This window comes from Ovis canadensis, chromosome 3 (assembly GCF_042477335.2).
Source record: "Ovis canadensis isolate MfBH-ARS-UI-01 breed Bighorn chromosome 3, ARS-UI_OviCan_v2, whole genome shotgun sequence".
In the NCBI taxonomy this organism is placed as follows: Eukaryota; Metazoa; Chordata; class Mammalia; order Artiodactyla; family Bovidae; genus Ovis; species Ovis canadensis.
Genome location: NC_091247.1, coordinates 223,063,939 through 223,084,312, shown reverse-complemented (window position 1 = coordinate 223,084,312; position 20,374 = coordinate 223,063,939). Strand labels below are relative to the sequence as shown.

At 52.4% G+C, this 20,374-nt stretch overlaps 1 protein-coding gene across 1 annotated transcript in view; it reads right to left on the bottom strand.

Moving 5' to 3' along the window:
- Positions 1 to 694: 694 nt before the first annotated feature.
- Positions 695 to 20,374, bottom strand: part of FAM83F (family with sequence similarity 83 member F) — a 36,823-nt gene continuing 17,143 nt past the window's right edge. The window contains exons 2-5 of the mRNA XM_069581657.1: positions 12,542 to 12,709; positions 11,909 to 12,030; positions 10,385 to 11,076; positions 695 to 2,276 (exon numbers count right to left, since the gene is read on the bottom strand). Of these exons, the coding sequence (XP_069437758.1) occupies positions 2,227 to 2,276; positions 10,385 to 11,076; positions 11,909 to 12,030; positions 12,542 to 12,709 (1,032 nt within the window). The 3' untranslated portion in view covers positions 695 to 2,226. The remainder of the gene's footprint in view (positions 2,277 to 10,384; positions 11,077 to 11,908; positions 12,031 to 12,541; positions 12,710 to 20,374) is intronic.

Below are 20,374 nucleotides of genomic sequence, written 5' to 3'. Positions count from 1 at the left end.
AGGACTCCAGGGTCCTCAGCTATGAGCCCGGCTCACCCGAACCTCTGTAAGGACGGGGAGAGGTGTCCCGTCACAGGCCAGCATTCTTCCCAGGACACTGCGCTGCATCCTCCTCAACACGTGGTCTCCCACCCCGCTTGGCTTCTCTGAAAAGAGTGAGAACCACCCTGGGCTGGCTCAGCGAGAAGCTGGGGCAGGACGGACGGCCTGGCTCAAGGCTGCAGAGACTTGGGACTTCCAGTCTGGAGCCTCTTGCATGTCAGGGGAGGGGAGGGAACTGGGCCTGCTTTGGGTGGGAGACAGGAAAAAGATTTGGTGGGCTTAGCTCAGCTAGTAAAGAATCCGCCTGCAGTGAGAGAGGCCTGGGTTCAATCCCTGGGTTGGGAAGATCCCCTAGAGAAGGAAAAGGCTACTCACTCCAGTATTCTGGCCTGGAGAATTCCCTGCACTGGATAGCCCATGGGGTCGCAAAGAGTCGGACACGACTGAGCGACTTTCACTTTCACTTCTTCTTGTAGGGGAGGTACGGCAGCCCTTGGTGCAATCGCTTAGGAGCCAGTCCCTTCCTCTGGCCTCCAGAGGTGTCCACTCTGCCCACCAAGGGCGCTCTCTCCCCACAGACACCTTGAGCTGAGGTGTAGCCCCCTCCCTGCTCCTTTCCCCTCTAGAACAAGCAGGGCCATGTCGCCAGGGCTTGGTGCATAAGGAAACAGTTCCCAGGAAGTGTTTAATCCTCACACAAGCTCAGGGAGTGGGGGGATCAGGTCCCTCGGCCCCATACCCACCACGGGAACCAAGTCCTCCCTTCCTTCCCCTGCCCCTCCTCCCGCCCCCCTGGGAGGCCAGGCTCCTCTCAGAGGATGCTCGGGGCTCCCCTGCTCCCCCTGCTGGTGTCTACGCCACCCGAGCACCTGGACCCTCCCCAAGGTGCTGCCGGTGCCCAGGGTTTTGCAGAAGGAAAGAGGTGAGGACAAGAGTTTGGCTCAGAAGTAGGAGGCTGGGAGAGGCTGAGCGTGGTGCTTTCGCAGTTGCCGTAGCCCTGGGCTCTCCAGGCCCCCCAACAACCCGGCCCGAGGCGGGGCCAGCTCAGCCCCTGTGGTCCGGCAGTTTCTCTGCTGTCCACTCCCCACTCCACTCTGGCTCTCTGTAGATCTGCTCAGTCACACATATGAAGAGAAGGCGGTATGCGATTTTCAGTTGGTCTTCCTGGCCTGGCATTGTGGCATTTAGGCCAGGGCTCTTCGAAGCCAGGGAGGCTGAGGCGCCTCAGTACAGTCTGGCTTTGGCAGGAGGCCAAGGCTGGTTTTGGCCAATGTGTAACTACAGAAGGCACGTACATCTTGGCTGGTGAGGGGGACCAAGGGCCAGCCCTGGGTTCTGGGGTGGAGGGAAGGCAAACACTCCTGAAGATGGGCCCAGCCTCCCACACCACCAGAGCATCAGCCAGGGTCTCCCTGCTTTGGGGCTGCAGATCAAGGCACAGAAGGGGAGGAGGGCCTCAGGTAAAGGCCCTCAGGGAACCACCACATCGGCTTGCAGTAGCCAAGGAGAACTGGACCATTCAGGATGGTGCTGGGGAGGGAAAGGAGACCCCAGCACCAGGGCTCTCAAAATGGCAGGGTCAAATTCTGCCCTCAATCCACGCAGAGTCTAGAGTAGGAGCCTGCAGGGACAGGCCAGGAAGGCCTCACCCCCTAGCCCCCAGCCATCCTCGCTGAGTCTCCCACCTTGAGTTCAGAAGCTTGAGTGAGACCGGGTTCCTGGCTCAGAGCCCTGTCCTCGTCCCTTCTATTCCACCAGACCTCTTGAGGAACCAGCAGCACCAGGAAGCCCAGGGAAGGAGAGGCTGGGGAACTGGAGCTGCCCCGGAGAGCCCATCACATTCAGGTATAAAGATGTAGGCTCACCCCACCTGGGGCCTGCAGGGCAAGGCTGGCCCAGGGGAGGCAGCGGGCTGGGCATAAGGGAGAGCAGATGGTAGTGAAGCTTCCACTTCATGTAAACAGGGGGTGAGCCTGCCTGGCCTCGACAGCCTTGTGGAGGCATGCAGCTGACTTGAGATGCTGCGGATCCTAACATCCGGGATGCAGGGTCCCAAGGCCAGGATGGAGGCTGCTGGGGTGGAAGAACAGAAGACTCCAATGTGCAAACTGGTGCAGGGTTTGAGCTGTGTCTCCACAGGACAGGACAGGGCGTCCACAGGTCCTCCGACAGCTGGCTCGCGGCTCAGGAGATCACACAATTGCTGTTCTTGGCAGGACTGGGACTGCCTTTACCTGCAGAGACAAGGGACACAGGTGAGGGGCTGTAGGCGAAGCACTCACTGGGCTGGCCCCCAGCGCCTCTCCTGTGCACTGCCCACACCTCAGATTTGGGTGCTGGGGTCACTGTCTCCCTCCCAACCTATTGAAACCAGCTCATAGGATCCTTAGGAAAGCAAAATGAAAGGTCCTGTCCTGATGTCCTTATGCAGACCACCTCTGGCTGGGACATCAAGGGATCTGCCGTCTCCTGGCCTCAGCAGGGTGGTTTGTGCATGCGTGCTCAGTCATGTCCGACTCTTTGTGACCCTATGGACTGTAGCCCGCCAGGCTCCTCTGTCCATTGAATTCTCCAGGCAAGAATACTGGAGTGGGTTGCCATTTCCTACTCCAGGGGATCTTCCTGACCTAGGGATTGAACCTGCGTCTCCTGCGTTGGCAGGTGGGTTCTTCACTGCCGAGACACTCTGGAAGCCTCAGCAAGGTGGTTCACCAGGAGCGAATACTCTATGCAGCATCGCAGTCTCACAAGTGCGACCACAGTCGCTTTCGTGAATCCCTGGGGTGGCACTGCTGGGACAGTTGTGCCCTCTGCCCAACCTGATAGTGGGGGCAGTGGGGCCAGCAGCCCCCAGAGCTGGCAGGGCTTATGCCAGCACCTGGCCTGCATGGTGGCACAGACCCCAGGCTTAGGGGGCACAGGGAACACCTTTCATCAGGAGGAAAGAAGGGGGAGCGAGGCACAGCTCTCCTCTTCCCAGGCCCCTTCCATGCGCTTCCACTGCCTTTACATCCCAGGTGGAGGCCAGCTGGGTTCCTGCCCTCAGACCAGCATTCCGTTGCTGCGAGGAGCTCTCCTGGGGTACTGACTGCCTCTGTTCTTTTTCCTCTGGTTCCTCTCCACACTGCCAGGGCCAGAGTCGTCTCCTGGGGCTCACACCACCTTCCTGTATCACCTCAGCTGTGAATTTCATGGAGGTGGCGTTGGCCTCCTCTCGTGGGCCATTAGCAAGAATGACGCTGAACAGGTCTGAGTAGAGCCCTTCCCCTGCCTAGCTGGGCGGGACCCAGGCCTTGGGACTCTCTGAGCGTCCAGCTGAGCCTCCCTGGAGGCCATCTGAGAGCAGGTGGAGCACTGAGGAGGTGGGAGGGGAGCCGGACGACAGTCCACCAGCCTGTGGCTCCAAGGGGCCCAAAGTTGGGTGGTCCTCCAGTCTCCATCCTCCTGGGTTGCTGAGGCTGCCTCTAGGGCCCTCCGTGTCGCACAGTCCCATCACTTTGTCCACTGCTGCACCAGGTACTTAGCACAGTGTCTGGCACAGAGCAGACAGTGCACAGATATACACTGGCTGAAAACAATGAACAATCGGGTAGAGGCAAGCTACACACATTCAGTTCAGTTCAGTTCAGAGCTCAGTCGTGTCCAACTCTTTGCGACCCCATGAACCGCAGCAGCCTCCCTGTCCATCACCACCTCTCGGAGTCCACCCAAACCCATGTCCATCGAGTTGGTGATGCCATCCAACCATCTCATCCTCTGTCATACCCTTCTCCTCCTGCCCTCAATCTTTCCCAGCATCAGGTCTTTTCAAATGAGTCAGCTTTCCGCATCAGGTGGCCAAAGTATTGGAATTTCAGCCTCAACATCAGTCCTTTCAATTATTATTCAGGACTGATTTCCTTTAGGATGGACTGGTTGGATCTCCTTGCAGTCCAAGAGACTCTCAAGAGTCTTCTCCAACACCACAACTCAAAAGCATCAGTTCTTCTGTGCTCAGCTTTCTTTATAGTCCAACTCTCACATCCATACATGACCACTGGAAAAACCATAGCCTTGATTAGACGGACCTTTGTTGACAAAGTAATGTCTCTGCTTTTGAATATGCTCTCTAGGTTGGTCATAACTTTCCTTCCAAGAAGTAAGCGTCTTTTAATTTCATGGCTGCAATCACCATCTGCGGTGATTTTGGAGCCCAGAAAAATAAAGTCACCCACTGTTTCCTCATCTATTTGCCATGAAGTGATGGGACCGGATGCCATGATCTTAGTTTTCTGAATGTTGAGCTTTAAGTCAACCTTTTCACTCTCCTCTTTCACTTTCATCAAGAGGCTCTTTAGTTCTTCTTCACTTTCTGCCATAAGGGTGGTGTCATCTGCATATCTGAGGTTATTGATATTTCTCCCGGCAATCTTGATTCCAGCTTGTGCTTCTTCCAGCCCAGCGTTTCTCATAATGTACTCTGCACAGAAGTTAAATAAGCAAGGTGACAACATACAGCCTTGACGTACTCCTTTTCCTATTTGGAGCCAGTCTGTTGCTCCATGTCCAGTTCTAACTGTTGCTTCCTGACCTGCATACAAAGTTTCTCAAGAGGCAGGTCAGATGTTCTGGTATGTCCATCTCTTTCAGAATTTTCCAGTTTATTGTGATCCACACAGTCAAAGGCTTTGGCATAGTCAATAAAGCAGAAATACATGTTTTTCTGGAACTCTCTTGCTTTTTCCATGATCCAGCGGATGTTGGCAATTTGATCTCTGGTTCCTCTTCCTTTTCTAAAACCAGCTTGAACATCAGGGAGTTCACGGTTCACATATTGCTGAAGCCTGGCTTGGAGAATTTTAAGCATTACTTCACTAGTGTGGGCTGCTGCTGCTGCTGCTGCTGCTGCTGCTAAGTCGCATCAGTCGTGTCCGACTCTGTGCAACCCCATAGACGGCAGCCCACCAGGCTCCCCCGTCCCTGGGATTCTCCAGGCAAGAACACTGGGGTGGGTTGCCATTTCCTTCTCTAATGCATGAAAGTGAAAAGTGAAAGTGAAGCTACTCAGTCGGGCCAACTCTTAGTGACCCCATGGACTGCAGCCTACCAGGCTCCTCCATCCATGGGATTTTCCAGGCAAGAGTACCGGAGTGGGTTGCCATTGCCTTCTCCTACTAGCGTGTGAGATGAGAGCAATTGTGCGGTAGTTTGAGCATTCTTTGGCAGTGCCTTTCTTTGGGATTAGAATGAAAACTGACCTTTTCCAGTCCTGTGGCTATTGCTGAGTTTTCCAAATTTGCTGGCATATTGAGTGCAGCACTATCATAGCATCGTCTTTCAGGATTTGAAATAGCTCAACTGGAATTCCATCACTTCCACTAGCTTTGTTCGTAATGATGCTTTCTAAGGCCCACTTGACTTCACATTCCAGGATGTCTGGCTCTAGGTGAGTGATCACACCATTGTGATTATCTGGGCCATGAAGATCTTTTTTGTACAGTTCTTCTGTGTATTCTTGCCACCTCTTCTTAATCTCTTTTGCTTCTGTTAGGTCCCTACCATTTCTGTCCTTTATTGAGCCCATCTTTGCATGAAATGTTCCCTTGGTATCTCTAATTTTCTTGAAGAGATCTCTAATCTTTCCCATTCTATTGCTTTCCTCTATTTCTTTGCATTGATCACTGAGGAAGGCTTTCTTATCTCTTCTTGCTGTTCTTTGGAACTCTGCATTCAGATGGGTATATCTTTCCTTTTCTGCTTTGCTTTTCACTTCCCTTCTTTTCCCAACTATTTGTAAGGCCTCCTCAGACAGCCATTTTGCTTTTTTGCATTTCTTTTGCTTGGGGATGGTCTTGATTCCTGTCTCCTGTACAATGTCATGAACCTCCATCCATAGTTCATCAGGCATTCTGTCTATCAGATCTAGTCCTTTAAATCTATTTCTCACTTCTACTGTATAGTCATAAAGGATTTGATTTAGGTCATACCTGAATGGTCTAGTAGTCATCTCTACTTTCTTCAGTTTCAGTCTGAATTTGGCAGTAAGGAGTTCATGGTCCGAAGCTACGTAAGGATTCATGCCAATACTAACAGCAAGAGCATCTACAGTGGCCTCAGTGGATGGTGGCTGGGTGACGTATGTGCCTTCACCCATGGAGATGGTGACGGAAGCCCTGGCCGGGCCCAAGAGAAACCAACAGGGCAGGAGATTCTGACATCTGCCAGCGGGACCGAGGACACCTGCTTCTTTGCTAGAGCCCAGTGGGATTAGCTCCTTGAAGGATCCTCAGTCAGCTCCCCTCATCTGTGCCATGTGACTGAGGCCCTGGCTGGTAATGGTGCTCAGGTTTATGGAATCAGAGCGCAGTCTGAGAACATCAGCTGAGGCCTGACCTCAGGTTTGCTGTGGTTTAGTCACTAAGTTGTATCCAACTCTTTGTGACCCCACAGACCGTAGCCCACCAGGCTCCTCTATTCATGGGATTTTTCAGGTAAGAATACTGGAATAGGTTGCCATTTCCTTCTCCAGGGGATCGTTCTGACTCAGGGATCGAACTTGCGTCTCCTGACTTGGCAGGCGGATTCTTTACCTCTGAGCCACAGGGGAAGCCCTCCTGAGCTCAGGTCTGACACTTAGTGTTGAAACTCCATCTTGACAAGACAGCTGTTGAGGAGGCTCACCCTGGAACTGGAGGCCTGGCCCCTTAAGGATCCCTGAACCCTGGCGCTCTGAAGACTGGCATTTACCCAGTCTTCCATCCCACACAGGGGACCAGACCGCCACCCGGAAAATGACCCAGGCAAATCTGAAATCTGGGAGCCCAGCGAGCACAGCCCTAGGAGCCAGCCCACACTGCCAGCCAGGGTGGCCCATCCACGCATGAATCAGGGGACCTGGGAGAGCCCTGGAAAGGGTTGACCGCACCTGTGGCTGCAGTCACTGCAGGGAACTCTGGGAACCAAAGCCGGGCTCTGGACTTCCCTGGTGGCCCACAGGTTAGTTAAAACTCTGTGCTTCCAGGGCAGGGGTTGTAGATTTGATCTCTAGTTGGGGAAGCTGGGATTCCCACATGCCGTGCAGTGCAACAACCAAAAATAATAATAAATCTAAAAGCCGGGGTTCAGGGGCCCTTGGAAGAGGGTGACCCAGAGGCACTCTCCTCTTCCTCTGCACCTCTGGGCACTTGGGGGAGAGTCAGCCATGTGTCCAGGCCTCTGGCCCTTCCAAACTGCCTTTAAAGACGGAGGGAAGATGCCTACCCTAACCTTCCAGAGACCACATGACGCTTTGTGTGAGGCCCTGGGAGGCAGGAGGCCTGCGGCCCTTTCCCCCTCGTGGCCGTGGACACAGGGCCTCGCCTCTCTGCACCTCTGGGGTCTCGCCTGTAAAACGACGCCATCAGGCAGGGCTGCCACGCAAGGACGCTCAGCGTCGTGTCCACCCAGCACACTCCAGGTGCCCAGCCCAAGCCTGTGCCACCCTTCCTCCTCTTACCCTGCTGCACAAAAGTGCTGGCTGTGTCCCAGGGACTTCTCCCGGGGAACTAAGGGTGGGGGGCTTCAGGACACCACCTGGAACCTCCTCCCCCGACCCAGCAGCCCCTGAGGGCAGAGCCTTGTCACTGGATCTGCTGCTCCGAGGGCCTCTGCGTGGGACAACCCTCAGACAACACTGCTTAAAATGCAGATTTCTGAGCCCAGCCCAGCGGGACCGACTCCTCTCTCTTTTCACCAGGCTTTCCAGTGACTGCGGTCCCCTGAGGTGGGGTCTCTGCCCCAGAATCCGGAGCTCCTGGACGGGCGCAGGTGGCCGGCTCAGGGAAGATGCTGACAGGCGCCAAGCGCAGGGCCAAGGAGAAAAACCTCAAGGAAAGGGCGCTCGGTTTCCACCACTAGAGGGAGCTGTGGACCTTCAAACCACCTGGCCGCCCGCAGCGGCCTGACCTGAAGGAAGGGATTTCAGAAGGCTCTCCGGGGGGCCCGCACTTGGGTGTGCAAAACCCTGCACGCTGTTTGACAACTGTATACTTCTTATCAAGCAGTTTTACAGGCTGTCAGCTCTCAGCCCTCCTGTTTTTCTCTCTTTCACCCACTCTGTCATCGGCCTGGGCTTTCTCCCTTGACAAGAGGGCAACAGAGACAGAAAGGACGGAGTCAGAACCAGAGCTCAAAAAGGGGCCTCTGGACCAGCCCCGTCCCCGACCCCACAGGCTCAACCCCTGTCTCCTCTTCTCAGCCAGGAAGCAGCCCTGGGAGGTGAGAGGATATGCGCCAGCTTTGGGGAGCCAGGCACTGGGAGCCGAGACCCTTCCGATAGCTGTTCTGGTGATGCTCTCAGTGCTCACTGGAGGAGCGGGGTCCTTTCCTTGGAGGGACCCAGGGAGCAGCTAACGTGATTTTCTCCCTGATGGCAGTTCCACGCATGCTAGGATCGCTAGTTCCAACATCAGGGACTCCCGTCTGTCGGTAACCTGACCCTCTGGCACGTGAAGTCCTGCTAATAAGCTTTTGCTGCCTGACAAGAGGCACTAAGCCAGTCAAACATTTGTGAGGCTGGAGGCCACCCAAAGGGGCTTTGGAGAGAGGAGTCTGTTCTTCCTGCCCTGCCTTCCAGAGGAAAGGCCTCACGAGGGGCTTGAATTCCAGGTCCTCAGGGCTGGCTGCCTGCCAGGCGTGCAGACACTGCTGGATGAGGCTGCTCTGTGTGTCTCCTAAGGGGCGAAGCGGGACTACTGTGATCTTGCTAGACATCCCTGGTATGGGCCGCTGCACTCTTGCCCTTCTCTGTCTCTGGTTCTCTCTCTGCGTTTTAGGCACTCGGGGGAGGAGCTGGTACAGGGCCTGGTCCCCGGCTGCTTGGCTGGCTACTGGCACCCCGTGAAAACACTCAAAAGGGCAGCAGCATCAGTGACTGTCCAAGTCATCCAAGCAGGGGCACCTGATGCTGAGATTCACTAAAGGAAACAGGAAGGGAGAAGATGATGGCCTTTTGTTTCTATGGAGACAGCACTTCGGGGTGAGGGGCTGAAGGAAGATAAAGCTTCTATTTCACCTCCAGTCAGGACGTGGCAAACGGTCCCTTTTGTGGTTGGGCCTGCCCCTCCCCTTCCCTTCCCTGCCAGGTGTTCACCATGGCAACCCTTCTTCCAAACAAGAGGTGCAGAGCAGCAGCAGCAGCATCTGGTGTCGGGGGAGCCAGGGAGCCCCGGGGGGATGGGACAGGCCCAGCTCCCCCTCCCTGGCTGGACATGGGCCCTGGCCTGGCTTTGTGTCCTGGCCCCACTACCACTTCCTGTGCCACGTCATTCACCTCTCCGAGCTTCCATCTGTCACCTCTGTGGCTGTTCTGAGAGCCAAGTAAGAGAGGCCGCGGCCCATGGAGGTGCTCAATAAATGCTTCCTGGCTGAGTGTAACTCTAGCCCTGACACTGCTGTTGTGCCCAAATTCTCGGACTCTCCAGGCCTGTCCCAACTCTAAGAGGCACAGACTGAGTGTGTAAGGCTCTGCACCAGAGCTGGGGTGTCAATGGAGGGGAAGACCTGCACTCCAGCCAGGGTCAGGTCAAAGCCGGGGCCTCGAGGGGACCCAGGAATCCTGGAACCCAAGGCCTTGCCATCACCCGCCTGACCAGCCAGGGAGCCCGGGCTCACCACTGCAAAGCCCCACAGCCTGGAGGGAGGGAGAAATCCCAACACGGAAACCCCTTCAATCCCAGAGATGCTGACATGAGAAAAGGAGCTGGCAGCGGCCCTGCTGTCCCCACCAGCCAGGAAAGGCCACTCCGGAGACCATTCCAGAGCTCCCCCCCCAAGAAAGATACCACCAGCAGGGACAATCTCCCCCAGAAGTAAGCAGCATGGTAAACGCCACTTCTCAAATGAACAAAGGGAGGAGCCACGTCCAGCTGTTACAAAAGAAGTGAGGAAAAGTGGGTCAGGGCACTGGTGGGGTGTGTCTGTCCAGGACAACACCTGATCCGGAGAGGAATGAGAAGCTGAGGAGGAGCTCTAGGTTCAGAGGTAGTTTATGGTGGAGATGCTTCCCCAGCCTGTGGTACTAGTAACAAGAGCTCCCTGAAGACTCCTGTGCCCAGCACTGTCCTGAGCACTTCATGTCCTCGGAGCAGCTGGGCCGGGCAGGCTCACTCTTCCCCGCCTTTGGAGAAGGGGAACCCGGAGCTCTGATGTGCAGTGCTGGCCCAGGCCACATGCAGGCAGAGGCCAGAGTGGGATGGGGACATGAGAATGGTGGGGCCCAGAGCTCTGTGCTCTCCTGCCCGGAGGCGGCTACTAGAGCAGGGTCGGAGGTGTGGGGAGCCTTGGGGATGGTGGTGTGGTTGGGGGACGGCGAGACAATACTCACCTGAGATGTCGGCACTGGAGCCCTCATTGGGCCTCTTCCCTGTCATAAACTCCGCTTCGGCCAAGGCCTTGGGGGAAAGGGCGCTGGCTGTGCCATTGGGTGCCGTGGGCCTCTTGGACCGTAGGCTGAAGATCCTGCTGCTAAAGCGCCTGCCCTCCTTGGCCAGGGTGGCCTCCCCGTTGGCAGCTTCTCCCTTGCCGTGTCGGGCAAGGGCTTCTCGGCGTCTGGACTTCAGGTCCGTGTGCAGGTGGGAGACCCCTCGGGCGTCCCTCCGACTCAGCTCTCCCAGGGGCAGTGGCTCCACGGGGGGCAGCACCTGCTCCAGGGTGGCCAGGTCGTGCAGGAAGCTCTCCAGGCGCCGGGCCGACTCACCCTTGCTGCCCTCCTCCTGCCCCTCGGCACGGCCGCTGGCCTCCTGCTGCTGCCGGGCAGCCCAGCGCATCATCTCCCCAGGCGGGGGCCGGCTGCCCGCCACCAGGGCGTACTTGGGGTTGATCAGCTTGCGTGCCACGGTGGAGGAGTAGTGGAGGCCGGGCCTGCCAGCGCCTCCTGCCAGGCCCAGCTGCTGGTACAAGTTTACCTCCTCGGAGATGGCATACAGCTCCCGGAACTCCACGTCAAAGGGCTCCACGTGCTGCCCCGTCAGGAGAAGGAGGAGGTTCCTGTCCACGTGGGAGGAACTCCAGGTGAAGCTAGAACACGGGGATGGAAAAGCAGGACACATGATGCCCCGGGCTACAGCCCCGCCCCACCAGCCGCCACCTGGCTAGCCCACCTCAGCACCCCCGCCGCACGGTCCGACCCGATCTACCAGGCGATCCAGCGGACGCCTTGCTGCCTTTGTGCCAGCTGTTTTCCCTCCACAGACCCAAATACTCCCTCGGGTCCAGGTCTTGGCCTCACGTGCAGTAACGCAGGCAGTGGGTGCAGGGTGAAGGCGAGAAACGTCAGGCCTGGATCCAAACCTGCTTTCTGCCCTGCCTGCCTTGTAAAATGGGGCTCGTGAGGCATGTGGTCAGAGCTGTCGTGCGGCTAAAGTCCAACAGCGTATACAGAAGGTTTCTCAGTTCCTGGCACAAACATACATTTAAAAGTGGAATCTGCAGCTGCCACTACTGTTACTAGCATTTCATTTCTTATTAGTTCTTCTCTGAATTTTTAGAACACACGGCATCCGCAAAGCACCATACTTTAACCATGTAAGAGGGCTGATGCCATTTATTAATTGCTCCATCTGCCGGGGTCTTCTTCCAGCCTCAAAATGCAACCTGTTGTTGTGGACGGTGGAAGCCAGGCCATACTGAATGGTCAACAGAAGTTGACCGTCTTTCTTGAATAGTCCATCAGCCAGAGAGTTTGAGGGAAGGGGTTGGTCGGGGGGGTTATTCTTTGCCATCAGAATAGACAGTGTGTCTTAGACTTATGACACTTAGGACCGTGGAGGCTCCAGTCCAGCATCCTTCTGAACATGAACATTTCTGACCAAGAACAAAGACCACCCCCCTCAACCAGGGCCCAACTCACCTGAAGGATCCAGTGGCTACTTTGTCCCCATCTACCATGAGGAACTTTGATGACAGGGTCCCCTTGATCTTCCCCATGGGCATGTAGAAGCCCACACCTGTCACAGAGCGGACACGGATGTTCTGTCGGGAAGAGAAGGGTGCTGTCACTCAGGCTGGGAGCCTAGAAGCTCTGTGCCGAGTATCTTCTTGGGCAGAGGACGAGCCCTCTTGTCCGCAGGGTCCTGCCTGCTGGCCCCTATCTGCATTTGACTCTGCTTCCTACGGCCCAAGGAGGTCAGCAAGTCTTGCTTTGGGCATGGACGGGCCCAGGGAAGCCCTGGTCTGCTCTCAAAGCTTCTCAGCAGAGAAACACAGCCCTACCTTCAACCCTGACAGTGACTTTGTGGGCTGAGCACCCAGGACTGGGCCAGAGCCTCCCCACTCAGCTTCAGCAGCCTTGGGATAAAGTATTAAGCTGGGCGTGCAGTTTAGGGTTATCAGTTCATGAGGCAAGGTTTCAGACAGAGGGAACGGGGCTGGCAGTGCTGCTCACCTGGACCCCTGAACTGGGGAGCAGGCCGAGGAAGGGGCAGAGGGGGTCTCCATCCCACTTCCTTCCCAACCCCTGCCCTGCCCCAGGGGCACAACTTACACGCACACGGAAGTCAGGGAGCTCTAAGCCCTGACACATCTCCAGGAAGGAGCTCACACCTGCCTCATCCAGGATGACATATACGGGGACCCGGCGCTTGGAGGCGGCGTCCACAATGTCTTGGAAGATCTCGCCATCGGTGAAGAGGTCCATGACCACAGCAACGACCTGGGCAGGAACAGGCGCTGGTAAGGCATGGGGCGACGGCACCTCTAGAGAGTCACGCCGTGGCCTGCAGAGGACCAGTGGGGCTGGGCTAAGTGGTGCCCAAGAGTCAGAAATGCCATCTGCACCAGGCTCCCCCCACAACCTCTGAACACAGAGCAGGAGGGGGGCGCTCTGCTCCGGGAAATGAAGATGGTGTGGAGGGTGCTGGCCACGCATCCTTGACAAATCCCCACTGCCTACCCTGGGGGTTTCCCAGCAGCCCTTCAGAAGCCATATCGGGGGAGATCTAGGAGGCTGAGGAGAGATGGTCCTGACGTCCTTGGGAAACAAGCAGGCTCAAAAGGCTGCAGTCACGGATGCGTAGGACGGACCATCTCCGCAAGCTGCAGATCTGCTCAGATACGACTTTCTCTGCAGACCTGAGTGCTTTGATGTCCCTGCAGCTGTGCAAAGCCCTGCGCTTCCCTGAGCACAGATTCGGGCAGAGCTCCAGTTGGCTCAGGCTCCCTTAGCCTCCAGGGATCCAGCCATCCTGCTCCATCCACAAAACAAGGGCCCTGCCTCTGCTGGCTGCGTAGTCACTAAATCTTGTCTGACTCTTATGACCCCATGGACTGGAGCCCACCAGGCTCCTCTGTCTGTGGGATTCTCCAGGCAAGAATACAGGAGTGGGGTGCCATTTCCTTTGCCAGGGATCTTCCCGACACAGGGATCAAACCCAGGTCTCCTGCACTGCAGGCCGATTCTTTACCTTCTGAGCCATGACTTCCAGAAGTCAGTCTTAATTAGTCATCCTGAGAAGGAAGGCCTTCTGCAGCCGGAGGCAGCTTTGCCTTTCTTACCTCAGCCGCCTCACCTTCCTACACAAACAAACTTTGTTCCAGGACTTCCCTGGCAGCCCAGTGGATAAGACTCTGTGCTTCCACTGCAGGGGGCACTGGTTTGATCCCTGGTCAGGGAACTAAGGTCTTGCATGCCATGTGGTCAAACAAACAAAAAACCCTTCTTCCACCCCAGAAGCAGGGTTTTCTTGCTGGCCCCAAGTGCTGTGTATGTGATACAGACGAAGGGCATGCTTTGGGGTCAGAGAAATCTGATTATAACCACTTCCCATTTCTGTAACCTTAGGTAAGTCCTTTAACCTTGATGAGCCTCTGTTTCTTCATCTGCCAAGTGTAGATACTCGGTACCTGGTACATTTGGCATCAGGATTAGAAATGACATCTGTAAGCATCAAACACAATGCCTCAATAAATGGTAACCACCGTGTGATCGAAGGAGGCTGCTCATGGTTGTAACTGAATGCCCGAACTCTGAAGTCGGGCAGACCAGGCCTGGTACACCAACGCCACTGCTGACTCATCGGTGCCCAGCTTCCTTGGCAGCAAAATGGAGCTAATAGTAGCACCTGTCTCAAAGGGCTGTTGAGAAGGCTTAGAGAAGTAAACTGTGAAAGCATTTAGCAAAGTGCCTGGCACATGTGAAACTCAGTAAATGTATCCTCCGTCCCCATGACCTTCACGTGTGCTCTGCCACCATCTTTCCCTCTAAAGACCACCCCCGACACCATTTATGCAATGCTAGAGAGGGCTCTTCTTAGCATCTACGTTTACTGTTTTTTAACAGTACAATTGCTTTGGGTTTCCTTGATGGCTCAGACAGTAACGAATCTGCCTGCTAACGTAGGAGACCGGGGTTCAATCCCTGGGTCAAGGAGATCCCCAGGAGCAGGGCATGGCAACCCACTCTACTATTCTTGCCTGGAGAATTCTATGGACAGAGGAGCCTGGCAGTCTACAGTCCATGGAGTTGCAGAGTCAGACATGACCGAACAACTCACACCCACACACACACACAATTGCTTTGCAGTGTTGTGTTAGTTTTCGCTGTACAACAACGTGACTCGGCTACATGTATCTCTTGAGCCTTCCTCCCACCAGCCTCCCATCCCATCCCTCTAGGTCATCAGAGCACTGACCTGGGCTTCCTGTGCTAGACAGCAGTTCCTATTTTACACATGGCAGTGTATATATGTGAATACTCTCTCAATTCGTCCCGCCCTCTCCTTCCCCACTGTGTCCACAAGTGCTCTGCATTTAATACTCAAGCATTCATATAAGTAACATCTGCTGAGCCCCACTGGCAGAGGGAGGACCTAAAGACAAATAAACCATAGTCTCTAACCTCAAGGGGTTAATCCAGTTGGAATTATAAGACATCCACACAGAATAATATGACATAAGGGAAAACGAGATAAATGCCTTACAAGATGCACAAATGACACACAGTGAGAGTTTAAAGGAGGAGGGGGAGGGAGAGAAGGAGGGATTTAGGGAGGGGGCAGTTGAAAGATTACTTTCAGTCAGGGGAGACAAGAAAGGTTTCCCCAAGGAAGCTGAAAACTGAAGAATGGGCAGCCTTGGGCACCATGAGAAGCTGGGAAGTGGGAAGGGCTGCTACGCGTGGGCCTGCAGGCTGTGCACTGCACACAGGGCTGAGGGGGTAGGTGGGAGCTGGGCCTGCCTGAGAAAGAGAGGCCCTTTCCTAATCTGCACACAGGTGCCACCTGGGCCACCAAGGGCCTAGGAGGCGAACATGCCAGGCAAAGGACACAGCACAAGCAAAGGCACTGAGGACAGGCAGGACTGGCAAAAACAGAGGAGACACAAATAAAATCTGAATGAGAAAAGAAATAGTTATAGCCATATCAGGGCTTCCCTGGTGGTTCTGATGGCAGAGTCTGCCTGCAGTGCGCAAGACCTGGGTTTAATCACTGGGTTGGGAAGATCCGCTGGAGAAGGAAAGGGCAACCCACTCCAGTATTCTTGCCTGGAGAATCCCTATGGACAGAGGAGCCTGGCGGGCTACAGTCCATGGGGTTGCAAAGAGTCGGACACGACTGAGTGACTAACACTTTCATAGACATATTCACTTTTTAAGAAATTCTTACTATTCAAGAAAGGGTAAAAATGGTAAAAAAAAAAAAAGGTAAAAAAGAATAGGACTATTTACACACTGATGAATTTGAAAATGAAAATGATATGGAAAAGTCATAAAAGTGAACTAAACATATCAACTATAGTTTAATTTTTTAAAAAGCGTAATCAAGTAAGGTTTATTCTAAAAATGTAAGGATTATTCAATATCAGAAATATATTAGTTTATAACATTGATAGCATAAAAGAGAGAAAATCATATATTACCTTAAGTTTTAAAAAAAGTATTTGATAACACTATTTATGATTAAAATTCTCAAAAAAACTAGGAATAAAAACAAACTTCCTTATCATGATAAAGGCTAGCTACTAAAAAACCCTCATGAAACATACTTAAAGTTGCATTCCCTTTAAATCCTAAGCAAGTTGAGAATATCACTACTATCACTACTGCTGTTCAACAGTGCTATTCAATGGTGTTGAACAGTTCAGCTGTTGAATTGCTGTTGTACTGTAAGTCCTGAACAATGCCATATGCCAAGAAAAAGAAATGAGCTGGAAGCATTAAAAGAGACAAAACTATGAGTATTTAGAGATGATATTTTTATTAAAAATCCAGTAGGATGCAGAGAAAAACTTTTAGAAGTAATAGGAGAATTTGGCAAAATTTCCAGATACAAGGAAAACAAAAAAAATAGCATTCTCCTAATATAGCAATGATCAATTTTTCTTAAAAAAAAAAAGGAAAATAAGATTCATTCAAAATTATAATTTAAGCAGGTAATATTTAGGAATGAATACCTCTATGGAGAAACTTAGAAAACTCTATTAAAGGACAGTTAAAGTTATTTGGGTAAATATAAAGATAAATCATGTTCATGGATAATATGATTCAATGTTTTAAAAATCCAGTCCTCATACTAACAAGATCTAATACAATTCTAATGAACAGGCAGTAAAATTTTTTTTTTTTTGAGGTGCTCAGATATTTCAAAGATGTGAGGAAGAATGAAGATCCACAATAGCTAAGTCAATTTTGAAAACGAAAAGCTAAAAGGGCACACTTGTCCTACTAGATAGTAAGACATACTGCAGCGTCAAAGTAATAAGAACTGTGGTCCTGAGGTAGGAAGGGACTGCTAAACAGACCGTGGAACAGAATGGAGAGGCCAGAAATATACATGGGCCTACACACATGTGTAAACTTTAAGTCTAGTAGAGATAGAATCACAGCTCAGTGGAGAAAGGATGCTTTTTAGTACATGCTATTGGGACAATCGTCATACTGAACAGAGAAAAACAAAATGGATCCCTACCTCATACAAAATACAAAGGTGGATTTCAGGTAGGCTGTACCACCTAAAAGTGGAAGATAGAGCTAATAAAGGAATTCATGAAATGTGGGAAAATATCTTCATGACATAGGTAAGAAAGGATTTCTTAGGATTCCAAAAGCATGAATCAATAACACAAATAAAAATTTTTAAAATGCCTTTAGCAAATTAGGGATTCTCTGTTCAAAGAAAGATGTCAGTAGACAAAGGGAACTGGAGGTGACAGAAGATACCTGCAATGTCTACAACCAAAAGAAGTTAATAACATACAAGAGATCCTTGCGCATCAGCAAGAAAAAGACAGAAAATTAATTAAGGCTATGAATAGGCAGTTCCTTAAGGAGAAAATACCTGAATGGCAAATAAGTATATAAGGAGAAGCAGACATCATGAGTAATCAGAAAGGTTCAAATTAAAGCCAAGAGATAGTAATAAGAGTAAATGGAACTTTTAAAAATTTTATCAGTTCAGTTGCTCAGTCACTCAGACTCTTTGCGACCCCATGGACTGCAGCATGCCAGGCCTCCCTGTCCATCACCAACTCCTGGAGCTTGCTCAAACTCATATCCATCGAGTCGGTGATGAATAAAATAAAAAAAGCAAAGAGATAAGAGAGATACGACTTTATAACATGAACTAAAAAACCAAAATGTTGGACAGTTCTAAATGTTGGTGTAAGAAAAGAGCACCCTCATTCACTGTGGGTGGGACTGAACACTGGTACAGCTGTTCCTTAGGGCAATGGGCAGAGAGCTTCATGGATTTAAGATTGTGCATACCTAGAAGACTAAACATTAAAAAAAAAAACTAAGATCATGGCACCCAGCCCCGTTCAGTTCAGTCGCTCAGTTGTGTCCGACTCTTTGTGACCCTATGAATTGCAGCATGCCAGGCCTCCCTGTCCATCACTAACTCCCGGAGTTCACCCAAACTCACGTCCATCGAGTCGGTGATACCATCCAGCCATCTCATCCTCTGTCATCCCCTTCTCCTTCTGCCCCCAATCCCTCCCAGAAGCAGAGTCTTTTCCAATGAGTCAACTCTTCACATGAGGTGGCCAAAGTATTGGAGATTCAGCTTTAGCATCAGTCCTTCCAAAGAACACCCAGGGCTGATCTCCTTCAGAATGGACTGGTTGGATCTCCTTGCAGTCCAAGGGCCTCTCAAGAGTCTTCTCCAACACCACAGTTCAAAAGCATCAATTCTTCGGCCCTCAGCTTTCTTCACAGTCCCACTTTCACATCCATACATGACCACTGGAAAACCATAGCCTTGACTAGATGGACCTTTGTTGGCAAAGTAACGTCTCTGCTTTTGAATATGCTCTCTACATTGGTCATAACTTTCCTTCCAAGGAGTAAGTGTCTTTTAATTTCGTGGCTGCAATCACCATCTGCAGTGATTTTTGAAGCCCCCCAAAATAAAGTCTGACACTGTTTCCACTGTTTCCCCATCTATTTCCCATGAAGTGATGGGACCAGATGCCATGATCTTAGTTTTCTGAATGTTGAGCTTTAAGCCCCATTACTACATGGCAAATAGAAAGGGAAAAGGTGGAAGTAGTGACAGATTTCCTCTTCTTGGGCTCCAAAATCACTGCAGACGGTGACGGTAGCCATGAAATTAAAAGATTACTGCTTCTTGGCAGGAAAGAGATGACAAACCTAGACAGTGTGTTGAAAAGCAGAGACATTACTCTGCTGACAAAGGTCCGTATAGTGAAGGCTATGGTCTTCCCGGTGGTCACATATGGTTGTGAGAGCCAGACTGTAAAGAAGGCAGAACACCAAAAAACTGATGCCTTCAAACTATGGTGCTAGAGAAGACTCCTAAAAGTCCCTTGGACAGCAAGGAGATCAAACCAGTCCATCTTAAGGAAGATCAATGCTGAATATTCACTGGAAGGACTGATGCTGATGCTGAAGCTTCAGTATTTTGGTCATCTGATGCGAACAGCCAACTCATTGGAAAAGTCCCTGATGCTGGGAAAGATTGAGGGCAAAAGAAGAGGCCACCAGAGGATGAGATGGCTGGATGGCATCACCAATGCAATGAACATGAACTTGGGCCAACTCCGGGAGATGGTGAGGGACAGGGCCTGGCAAGCTGCAGTCCATGGGGTCACAAAGAATCAGACATGACTAGACAAACAACAACACACCTAGAAGCCAGGAGTGCACTCTTGGCTACGCACCCAGGGGAGCCTCTTGGCTCTTTGTCCAGATCTATCAGGGGGCAGGAACAAAGACATTCACTGTAGCTTTCTTTGGGATAGCAGAGAGTTGGCAACAACTTTGATGCACATCTCTAGAAGAACGGGTGAATGTTCGGGATGCTCAGGACAGAGGCCTCTACGGCAGGCAGAAGCTATGGACGAGCTACACGTGTAGAACTTGGAGAGTTCTTCTAAGACAGATGCGCGTGTGCGTGACTCTTTGGCACTCCATGGACTACAGCCCACCAGGCTCCTCTGTCCATGGGATTTCTCAGGCAAGAACACCGGGATGGGTTGCCATTTCCTATTGCAGGGGATCTTCCCAACCCAGAGGCTTCTCCTATATCTCCCACATTGGCAGACAGATTCTCTACCACTAAGCCACCTGGGAAGCCTTTAAAATGGATAGTTGGATTTAAAATTTTAGAGCATGTACCGTTAATGTAAATCGAAGTACACTACATAAGATAACTCTTCATGTTTTTCAAGGGTATACACTGAATAGAGGAGAGGGGCTGCCTATGGCAGGAGAAAGGGATGGGAGGGAAGCAGAGAGCAAATTCAGAGGGGCCTTCCCTGGATTGATGACGGCAGCAGACCATGAACTGAGGTTCACAATCAGGTCTGCTCCCGAGAGCACAAACAAACGAACATACAGCCGTTGGCCTGGCACGGGTAGGTGTGGGGCAGGGACAGCGGGGAGCCTGGCGTGCTGCAGTCCACGGGCCGCAAAGAGCTGGGCACGACTCAGTGACTGAGCAACAGCAAGGACGACAGGGTGGGGCTGGATGGTGGTGGGGTTTGGGTTTAAGAGGCTGCTTCAGGCTTCATTCCAGCGGAACACCGCTCCCAGCGTCTAGTAGGCTCGGGATAGCTTATCTCCCACGTGCGGCCTGAGGTCAGAGTCCACCGTTTGCTCATTTCCAGACTCTCTGTGGTGTCCCGCTCTAGGCGGACTCTCAATATGTCGCTGGGGAGGGCTTGACTGGCTCAGGAAAGCGCGTCAGGATTCACTCGTGTTCTTGTTTTGTAATTGAAAGCGCAGGGAGCCAGCTCACCCTCGCTGGGACACGAAGGAGGAGGTGCAGGGAGAGCATGGCAAACCAGAGGGAGAGATGCGTCCCGGGGGGGGAGGAGGGGGCACCCTGCTTTGGGGAGGCTTGGTCTGCGGCGCCCTGGG